This window comes from Danio rerio, chromosome 9 (assembly GCF_052040795.2).
Source record: "Danio rerio strain M-AB ecotype USA chromosome 9, GRCz13ab, whole genome shotgun sequence".
NCBI lineage: Eukaryota > Metazoa > Chordata > Actinopteri > Cypriniformes > Danionidae > Danio > Danio rerio.
The window spans coordinates 8,439,809-8,451,145 of record NC_141029.1 but is presented as its reverse complement, the minus strand read 5'-3'; the positions used below and the strand labels follow the sequence as shown (position 1 = coordinate 8,451,145).

At 35.9% G+C, this 11,337-nt stretch overlaps 1 protein-coding gene and 1 long non-coding RNA gene across 17 annotated transcripts in view; one reads left to right on the top strand and one right to left on the bottom strand.

Annotated features, from left to right (window-relative positions):
• The window catches only part of myo16 (myosin XVI), a 360,917-nt gene that overhangs the window by 72,888 nt on the left and 276,692 nt on the right, over positions 1-11,337 (bottom strand). For all 16 annotated transcript variants that reach the window (XR_015499043.1, XR_015499042.1, XM_087267331.1 and 13 more), the window contains 2 exons: positions 9,970-10,050; positions 448-653 (listed from right to left, as the gene is read on the bottom strand). Coding sequence is in view for 14 of the 16 variants with exons in the window: in XM_087267331.1 (XP_087123457.1) it covers positions 448-653; positions 9,970-10,050 (287 nt within the window). In the remaining 2 variants the exon portion in view is untranslated. The remainder of the gene's footprint in view (positions 1-447; positions 654-9,969; positions 10,051-11,337) is intronic.
• LOC147835238 (uncharacterized) overlaps positions 1-11,337 on the top strand; it is a 228,888-nt gene that overhangs the window by 157,713 nt on the left and 59,838 nt on the right. The window lies entirely within an intron of this gene.

The following is an 11,337-nucleotide window of genomic DNA, read 5'->3' as shown; positions in this document are numbered from 1 at the left end:
AAGGAAGAAGCAGTTAAATAAAGGAAGGAAGGAAGGAAGGAAGGAAGGAGGAGAGGGAATTAGTAGGAAGTATAAGAAAGAAGAAGAAGTAAAAAGGAAGAAGAAGGTAGGCAGAGGGAAGAAGTTGAAGGAAGAAGAAAGAAGAAATGAAAATGAATGATTAAGAAGAAAGAAGGAATAAGTCTAAGAACATTAAGGAGGAAAGAGAAGGAAGACAAAGAGAGAAGAAGGAATTAGGAGTAAGAAGAAGGAAGAAGAAGGCGAACAGATATAATAGATGCCTTAGCTTTGCTTGGCCCTAAATATGATGCCATCTCGTGCATCAATTTTGGCCTCTTGTTTTGCAATAGTCCATACTCAAAAGAAGATGGGCTGTATGTACTGCTGATAACAAAGAGTGACTTACAATCACTGCAGCACTTGTTGTAGGGTTTAGTATCATCTCACCTGCTCAGGAAGCTAGAGAAAGACAGTCGTACTGGGTATCCATAGCGGATCATCCGGACCATCTCCAGAACCCCCACATATTGGAGCTGCGAGGACACATGGAAGCTGTCGAACACATCCGGCTTACTGGCATTGTTGGGTCTGACACACTGGATGAAGTGGGGTGTGCAGGACTGCAGTTTACTGGTGATCTCACAAAGAGAGTTCTGGAAGGAGGAAGAAAAGCGGCAGAAAAAGGCAAGTGTGAGGTATTGTTTACATAATGTTACATACTGATACATCAGTTTGTCTCAATGACTGCATTTGCTTCCATTTATTTAGCATCGTGAGTCATGGTGAATCCTCCTCTCACCATCTGTCACTAACAGAATAAGCTTCATAGTTGAAAATATTGTGTGTTATTTGAGGAGAAATTCGATTTTTTTTCATCCACACTTTATTTTAAGGTACAAGTAGTCGCTATTACTTTTACTATTTATTACTTATTACTACTTATTACTATTAACAAATCATTAACTGTGACTTTTGCCTCAAACTTCAAATTTGCTACTTATAATAGATATTAATAAAGTAATTAGGTTTAGTTACTGTTTAGGATTAGGGATGAAGAATAAGATCATCAAAAAATAATAAACAGCCAGTATCTTAATAAGGCAGGCAATAAACTACACTACCTATCAACCCCAGTTGTATGAACAACACATAATAACTTGACTTTTTGTTGATTATTTGGAAAAGTGGCAGAAGGTCTATTTTTCTGAAGAATCATCTGTTGAACTGCATCCAATCATCACAAATACTGCAGAAGATTTATTGGAACACACATGGAAACAATATTCTCACTGATATCAGTCAAGTTCGGTGAAAGAAAATTCATGGTTTGGGGTTACATTCAGTATGGGCCGTGCAAGCAATCTGCAGAGTGGATGGCTGCATCAAAAGCTTGAGGTATCAAGACATTTGTGCTGCTTGTTCCATTACAAACTATAGTAGAGGGCAAATTCTTCAGCAGGATAGCGCTCCTTATACTTCAGCCTCCACATCATTCCTGAAAGCAAAGAACACTATGGATGCAGTTGTCCAAGCTCATGGGAGTCATGAACAATATTAATTCTTTTTCCACTGCACCATGACTTTATCTACTTTTCTGTACAGTATTTCTGTTAAGTGACAGTAATTTTGTCTAAGCAAAGTCAGACCTTACTGTCATAATTAAATAGTTAAAAAACAAGGCATGATCATATATATATATATATATATATATATATATATATATATATATATATATATATATATATATATATATATATATATATATATATATATATATTGGTATATATATATATATAGAGGCAAAGGCCTCTAGATTACGCTTATTTATATATATATATATATATATATATATATATATATATATATATATATATATATATATATATATATATAAGACACTCCTGATACCAAATGATTTACTAGAAGTCAAGTTATTACTTCTTATTCCTAAAACTTGAATAGGTGACAAGAATTTTGTCAGGTTAATCTTGTGAATTGGTACTTGAACTATAATCCGTTAATAAATTTTAGTACATCAAGTTAACCTGAAAAATAAGAAAATTATAAATAGTGCCTTGGCAAGCTGAAATTAGTGTTTTAAGTGGGGTTTTCAAATAACAAAACTCAAGTATTTTTGATAATTTTCACAAACAATGTTATAGCCCTTACACTATTTTGCTGTATGAACATTGAACCATACAGTATATGAAAATAAATAATATGATAACATAATACATAACAGGAACAAAACAAACAACAACAAAACCTTTTTATTTTGTTTTGTTCAGTCTTTAATAATACTAAAACACAAGTTTCAAAAAAAGAGGGATTTCTGTGAAAGACTGTGTCTGTGTTCAATTCAAAACCGAGGTCAAAACATAGATTGAAAAAACAGCCAATCAGAACTCTCAAATCTTGTACAGCCACAAGTGTTGGTTCGAAAAGTCAGTGCTAATGTTTTGATTTATGAATGCTTGATGCCTATATTTGCATAAATATGTAAACAATGCTATCAGTCAATACATAACAGTCTATCAATCAGTCAATACATAACAGTGCCCCCCTACCGCATAATAACAAGAGAACTATGAATACTTGCATCATAAAAGTTGAACTATCCTGTTCATAGCAAGAAAGAGTTGTTAAACTTGCTCTATAATACATTTGAACTATTCAGATTAAGGAATTCCCATTAGGTCCGTTGTACAATTACGTTACTTAATAATTTGACATTGTAAAGGAGTCATGAACTGAGAAGGCAGAATTCCCTTGATCTTAAAAAAAAAAATAAAAAAAATAAAAAAACAGAAAAAAATATTCTGTCATTTTGAGAGCTCAAACCTTTGTTAGTCTAAAAACAGCCTATATTGAAGCCAGTCTGCAAAAACATCAGCTTGTGGAATGAACACCACCTCCACAGAGGAAGTTAAACACCTGCTTCGACACCACTTCCCTGTTTAGCCATGCTCACCAATTCATACCATAGGTAAACAACAAGGCAAACCCAGTCTACATAGAAACCAAAAAAATCAAGATGACTGACAGGACAACATACAAAAAACGTGTGTACAGCTAAGTCTTTGCATTGCCTTCCTTCTATTCTAAACATTAGCAAGAAGTAGATCGATATTATTTTAATGAAGTTCCAGGCCACTTCAGGTAAAAAAAGGTTCTTTTTTAAACGTTAGTATCAGTATTGTACATTTTTAGGATATCTATAAGCTAGTGTGCTCCAAAACAGTGACGGAATTTATGTTTAGAAGATGTAAAACTGAAGCAACCATTTAAGTCTTGTAGTTTGTCATTTTCGCCTAAATGGATCAACGGTTTTATTCACATCACCTCATACTTCAGTTTCTCTACAAATAATGACCAATCAAATGCTCTCTAGTATCTGACATGCTCCGCCTCTTTCAAGACGCTTCACATTTGATGCACTTGAGCTCAAGCCCTCTCACTGGCACAGTGGTGATAAAGCACAACGCTATTGGCCATTCTATAAAAGGGGAGGAGCTACATTATGCCCCACCCTATTTTTCTTGTTTGATTGCAAAATTACATAAAAAATTGAATAAAAATGCACATTTCAAAGATCTATGACACCACGTTAGTCATGCAGCAGTCGATATATTAAATCTGCTAGATTTACAATATAGTAGTTCATCAACTTCTCCTGAATTACGTTGAACTTAGTGGATGTTTAACTGACAGAAGAATAGAGTAGATGATATATTAACCTAAACAGGTGTGTATCTGTTGTCAGATTAAGTGTAAAATGATCATCAGTGCTGTCTTCCAAAGACAGCAGTATGTATTCTAAGGTCTGGAACGAAAAATACATTTAATTGGAAACACTGACAAATTTTGGTCTTTTGCAAGCAATGCGCACATCTTTCTCTGGCTTAGCACAAGTTATTGCAGAGCAGCCGTTTTGAATTTCACAGATGATCACATGACACACTAAATGTTTTTTTTTTTTAAACATGTTCTAATGAAAACAAAACATATACAATTATATATATATATATATATATATATATATATATATATATATATATATATCAAAAACGTTTCAATTACAATTATATAAATCAACAATTAATGAATATACATACACATACACATATTAATGTCTAAACAAAACAATAGTAAGGTGATACAAGACTCAAGTTAAATAGACAAGACATCCATATCAGCTTCCTGTAAAGGAATTCCGTATTTTGAAAAACTTTTCAGGTTTTCTCTTAACTTTATACAAACACTGAATGTTCTAATCACACCGGTGTGATCATAAACTCCAGGAACCAGCCTGGTATAATCATCCCAGTGTAGTCGCACACTTGAAAGGATTGAGAAAGACGATGCTGTTCTCAATATATTGGATCTGACAGTAATGCTGCGCCACACAAATGTTTTTATGACATGGCCACAATTGATTTGCTATTAAAGATCGCTCAATATGTACTTACTATCTATGCATTTTTAACCTTAAAAACACAGTAGCGTCCATGAGGGATGACAAGCTAGCATTTACATTGGCAGCACATAGCTGTCCTTTCTATCTTTTGAAAATGTTTATATATGCAAAACTGAAAGCAAATCGTACAAACTGGCATTTACTTCAGAGTCTGCAAGGCCATGCCTGTGCAGACAGTGTGTTCTGATGTCGCAATGAGACAGTCACTTTTGATGTTTTTAAGCCTTAAACAACAGAACAAATTAAACCAGAAATGCAATTAAATGACCCCTTTAAGGGTCAGTTTCACAGCGCATACATAATTATGGGGTGAAGAGATATCAATTTAAGATTAAGCAATTTGAGTCTTAAAGGGCCATGAAACCCCCTCATTTCAGCAGGGTGTTTTCACACCTCCACTTTGGAAAAAGTCAGAAAAGTGGGGGTGTCCAGCTCTGTTTAGGGGGGAGTGTCGGAGGAACTAAAGTGGGAGGGTGTGGGAGTGTCTATTTGGGCACGCGCGAGTTTCAGTCAAAATACATACAGGAGAAAGAGATGGTGTTTAACCTACATGGACATCTGTAGTGGAATTATTTGCCAAATTATTAACTGGTGGACTTTAACTGCAGTTTGGCTCTTTCATTCAGGGAATTCATTCATGTCCCTCGCGACAAACGCGATATTTGATTCGAGGATCTGCTCTAAGCGTGTATTTTTCATGCAATGTTTGATACCGCACGGCGAATGACAGAAAAAAAACTCCGCATTTCCCGGAAACTTAGACGCACACGGCAGGTAACGTCAGAAAGCCGCGTGTGTTATTCCGGTCACAAAATGCGGTGCTAACATGTTTGCCCTCAGTGCAATAGTTAACTTAATTCGATACGAACAAACTGAATAAACAAAGAGCACTGGTCGCTCACTTACCAAATCTGTAGAGACAGAACAATCACCAGCAACTAGAGCCGCGTCTGAAGAGAAGACTACATCCGAAATCCGGATCTCAGCGTTTGCAGATGAGAACAGCTCTCAGGTAAACAATAATCCCCCTTAGACACGTAAGTTATTGTTGTCGCGCGTCGCGTACACTGTTAATCCACACGTGAGTCTGAGCTCTCACAGAGAGAAAATGAAAACGAAACTTAACTGCAGCAAAATTTAAAAGCAACACTTCACGCTTGTTTTGCCAGCACAACGTGGCGTCTCTGTGGTGTAAAGACGGTGACACTAATGAATATTAATGAAGTTGCACAATAGAGCGCGCTGATTGGTTTGAACCAAGGCTTACTCATGCATTAATGCATCACACTGTAAGACGTAATAAGGCACACTCTGGCACAGACGCCCAGTCTGCACGCTGGAATACAACGCTATTATGTCATGACCGTGACGCAGCTTCAAAAATTCGTTTCAAACAGGAAGTACGAATTTGCTTGAAATAACGCAAAAACAACCAATTTACACTTTTTAGTGAAATATAGGTGTCCTAATAGTGTTTTTAGCAGTGTGGGACACATATACGACTGTCAATAGCTCAAAAAATGTGTTTTGGTGTTTCGTGACCCTTTAACTATAATCTATTACAGTACACAAAACAATACTAGCATTTTCAGCATGATTAATACAATCTACAAAATATTTATTAAACCACATTCGAGTGCAAACTATTTGTTGAACAAATTATTTTGCAAAGCCAGCACATGCATGCACATGTGGGTGTACTGTATTTACGAGCCTTAAAAAAAAAGCCAAAATAAAGAGGCTTGTTCTGAGCGATGATGTCATAGGTCCATGCTGAGTCAGCAGCTTCGGCAATAAGCCTGCCATCGTCATGTGCCATTTCTACTGACGCCAGTCGACAAAAAAGCAATGAGGAAAGACGGCGCCGCGGGTCGTAACGCACACAATCAGCCATTCAAAGGAATAAACGAAAAAAGCTGCCAATTACGGCTGCTCTGTCTTTCCATGAGGGCAAAACGCTAATGAAAAACACATTGGACTCAATGTTATTTATTATTGTTGAAGGATCTCACGTCGCTCGTCTGGGAGCTATTTAGGCGTGGATAAATAACGTGTGTGTTTGTGTGCATGGAGTGTGCTTTATGATGTAATCTGTGCTGAACAGAGGGGGCAGATTAGAGAGGAACAGTGCGTGCTCTTCCCCGCTATAACCTTTAGATCTCCTGCTGCAGAAATCAGGTCACGTATTGTTAGAACGTGCAAGAATGAGCACATGATGTACATATGTTTACCTGTAAACGTTTGCTGTGAGAATGAGGTCATGATGAAAGCCAGGGCACGTCTGAATGTGCGCAGGAATGTGACGCTTCTTTAATAGGTGGGTGTGTTGGGTAGACCCGTTCACATTGGTTTAAATGGGGTCTTGAGAGAGTCTGCGATGGGGATGGGAATCTTAGGAAGCTGTTATTTTGCAAGCTATATACAGCACGTGAAACTAGTATTGAACACATCATGTTTGTCCGTGTGAATAATATTTCAAAAGGAGCTGCTGACATGGAATTGAAAAAAAATGCATTTAATACTTTATAAAAGGCTTTCTTAAATGATGACAGCTTAAAGACGCCTCTCATATGGAGAATAAAGTCACATGCATTGCTCAGTTATTCACAGACTTCAACAGAGTGTAAATACCTTGATGGTCCTGTTGGTCTTCTCTGTCATTTTATTATTTTGTATGTTCTATTGGATTTAAGTCAGGTGATTGGCTAGGCCATTCTACAGCTTGATTTTCTTTCTCTGAAAACATTTGAGAGTTTCTTGGCTGTGTTTTGGATCATTGTCTTGCTGAAATGTGGTTTTATCTTCATCATCCTGATATTGATGTAGATGTTGTACTGAAGCAGCTAATATTAATTTAGAATGATGAAAGGCAAAGGGTTGCTGAAAAATTACTGAGATATTTCAGCTGTTGTCTGGGCTTTCATTGCCTTTCTACACCTCCCTTTCTTCATGTGCTCAATACTTTTTTCCCCCGCGTTTCATTTTATTCACATAACTTCATTTGTAAACTAGTTAGTTTTGTTTTCTTTTCTTATATGGGTTTCTTTGGTTGTTACCAACATCCGTTGAATAGAACAAATCTGAAGAGGACTGATTTAAAATATAAAAGCAAAATGACAGTAATGATGCATTTAATGGTAATTAGCATCTTAAATCCTCAATTATCAATATAAAAAAAACAAATGCACATAAAAAATATTATATATAGTAACTGCTTTATGAATTTCAATTAAAATTTTATATATATATTTTGAATACGTCTCCATTTATGTAAAATTTATGTACTAAAAACAGAAATATTGAAATACAGAAACAAATTTTAAAATTGTGAATATTGTGTGGAATTAAAACATTAGAATTTCTTTTTAGAAAATTTGATTTTGCACTCAAACATGTTTTGGAGTTTTTTTTATTTGTTTTTTTTTTATGCATTTGTTTAGATACTGTTGCTGTTCTAACCAAAATCAGATAATATACACAAAAACAGTTTCCTCTCCTAAAGTCATTCATTTTACATCTTAATTTAAAATTATTTGGTTATTAAATAATATAAAATGTCAGCTCTCTGAGAGATTTAGTATGGTTATGAATATATATTTAAAGCAATGATGATGTGTTTGGTCTTGGAGGCGTAGATATGTTACGCTGCTGCTGCTGCTTTGATTAATGGTGAAGCAAGTACCAACAATCGCTACTGCAAGTACATTCTGTCACAAAGAATGTAACACTGCTGCTACAAACACCTATACACAGGTGGAGCAGGGGGGATTGTCAACACAAACAACACTTCGATTTAAGAGCAAACTCATTGTCTGCTGAGGCGACAGCAACCAATCATCACCATGTAGTTGGTGAAGTATTAGGAGCAGATTAGATCAGCCTGAGCGCCTCAATACAGTTTCATGAGAAAACTCTGTATATTTAAAATCGTTTCATGTATTCAAAAACAAACTCAATGAAAGCATAACACATTTTTATTTTTATTCAGACTCTAAAATGAAACATTTGATCTTTGACCTATATTGAATTTGATGCATTTATGATCAATTAAATGGTTACACTTTGCATTGTATTAGTTAATGTTAGTTTATGTATTTACTAACATGAACGAGCAATGAACAACAGATGTATTACCATATTTATTCATATTCTTTAAGGGCAACCCCTAAGAATAAGCTGAAAGAAAGTGAGTGAGTTAATGTAAGCTAATGGAAGTTGACTTTTAGTCACGGTGCATTAACTAATGTTAACAACATGGATTTGTATTTTAATAATGCGTTACTATCCCACGACTCACACAATTATAACTTGAATTGCAAATGCAAGTACCCTTAGTAAAGCCAACTTTAACTTAAATAATAAGCAAACAAATAAGTGCTTTCTACTAGCAAACTTAAATGCAAAAACAACTTTTACCATAACCAAGTAAATGATTCCTTCCTACTAGCAAAAATTTATCCAGGCAAACAAACACACACTTAAATATAATATAACGCTCAAGAGTTCACATCTTCAATACACGCTGGATCTCTTCAACTGAGCCAACAGAGAACAGCACATAAACTTTATTACGCGGCTGTCTGGAATATTTAATTCTGATTGGGCAGTCGGAACATTCCAAAGGTATGTTATTTCGGGATAACAATTGCTAAATAACACAGACTCCGAATCCATGAATTTCGAATCACATTGACCATCAGTGAATAAGTTAACGTCCATATACATCCATGTTCATGCTTGTGTATCGCACTACAGTTTTTGACTGTTTAATCATATAAAGGTTGGTATACTATATTCAGTCAGTTTTGTTTCCACTAGCTTTGCATTATTGCATGCTTGGTGCCATCTTGTGGCTGAATAATGCACAAGTTAGGGTATGCTCCATCAGCTGTTTTTGTTTCTGTAAGATTTGTGTTTTACTAATCAACTATTTTGACTCAGAGCAATGTTTTTTGTCTTAATTTGTATGCTTTGTGGCAAGTAAGTACATCCAAGATATAAATACAGCCTTTCACTCATGTACTGTGTTTTGCTTCACGCCAGCCTGCTGATAAGACTTTATTTTGGGATAACAACCTTCTGAATGTACTTTATCCCCACCTTCACTAATGAAACCTTATTGTAAAGTGTAACCATTTAAACATGTTGCAGAAATCATTGAGCAGTTCTCTCCCACAGTAACACTGAGTCTGCTGTTCATTCATACATAATCCATCCAAGAATCACCCACTCTGATCACTAAAACATCAGCAGGACGAAATCCTTCCACCCCACAAACCACACTGTGCATGTGCGAGCAGCCCAACACTAGAGCACTTCTAAAGCCGCAAAAACAACCTTCAAGACGTCTATAACCATTAAATATTTGGCAACTTTTTGAGCTCCCAGGCAATAGTAGGAAATCCAGAAATAGGTAAGGTCTGCACCTGGATGGTCTGAGTTGGTTCAGGTAAAGATTTGGCATCTGCTTGTGGTTTAAAACAGAATCTTACCTTGAGCTGCACAGCCACAGTGATTGGTCCACAGCGCTCTAGTCTCTGGAGGAACGACGTCGCACCCTTCTTCTTCAGCAGCTGCACACACAAACAAAACACTTTGTAGATCTAGTTTGTAAAATGATTCTTTATGACATCCAGCAATACATATTGTAACAAATTATGAGTTTCACACAATTCCTTCCTTCATTCCTTCCCCAACACAAATCGATTAAATTATGTAATAGTTTTTTTTTTTTTTCACAAATCACAAAAGTGAATTGAACATAAAACAATTAAGTTGCCCCCCCCCCCCCCCCCAAAAAAAAAAAAAAAAAACTGAACTGAAGGATTGTGTTGCTTCCACTGAGTTTGAACAAGCAGCACAAGTAATGACGTAAAATTAGTAGAATAAGTCTTCACTGACAAAAAAATATGTCAGGGATTCAAAATTTGTAATGTACGCAACACTCTACAACTGCTGTTAAAGATTTTAATTAATTAAAGAAATTAATTACACATTGATTTTAGATCAATATGATAGGGCGACACCGTGACTCAGCGGTTAGCACGGTCATCTCACAGCAAGAAGGTCATTGGTTTGAGTCCTGGTTGGACAAGTTGGCATTTCTGTGTGGAGTTGGAATGTTCGGTTCACGTGGGTTTCCACTGGGTGCTCCGGCTTCCACCACAGTCTAAAGATGTGTGGTATGGGTGAATAGAATAAACTAAATTGGGTCCCACTTTATATTAAGTGGCCTTAACTAATATGTACTTACACAGGAATTAATAGTTTGTTACAATGTACTAATTGTGTAAATACATGTATTGTGTGTACTTATGCTTGATTAAATACATGTGTGTAATTACATCTGTAGTTAACTTTTGTAATTACATTTGTAAATACACTGTTGACCATCCCTTACACCTTAACCCACCCTTAAACCTACCCATGCCACCAAACCTGTCCATAACCCAACCTCTATCCCAACTCAAAAGCACCACAAGTGTTCTCAAATACATCATAAACACAGTAAGTACATTGTATTAATTTTTTGATGTAAGTACATAGTAGTTAAGGACACTTAATATAAAGTGGGACCCTAAATTGGCCGTAGTTTATGTGTGTGAATAAGTGTGTAGGAGTGTTTCCCAGTGCTGGGTTGCAGCTGGAAGGGCATCCGTTTTGTAAAACATATGCTGGATAAGTTGGTGGTTCATTCCGCTGTGGCGACCCCTGATAAATAAATAGACAAATCCAAGAGAAAATGAATGAATGATACAAAAAAATGAAATCGCAGTCATTTACAAGATAAGTTAAACAAACAAATGAAACTCATTCTGAATTGAATACCAAAATGATTATGCTTGCTAAAATGTGTCATT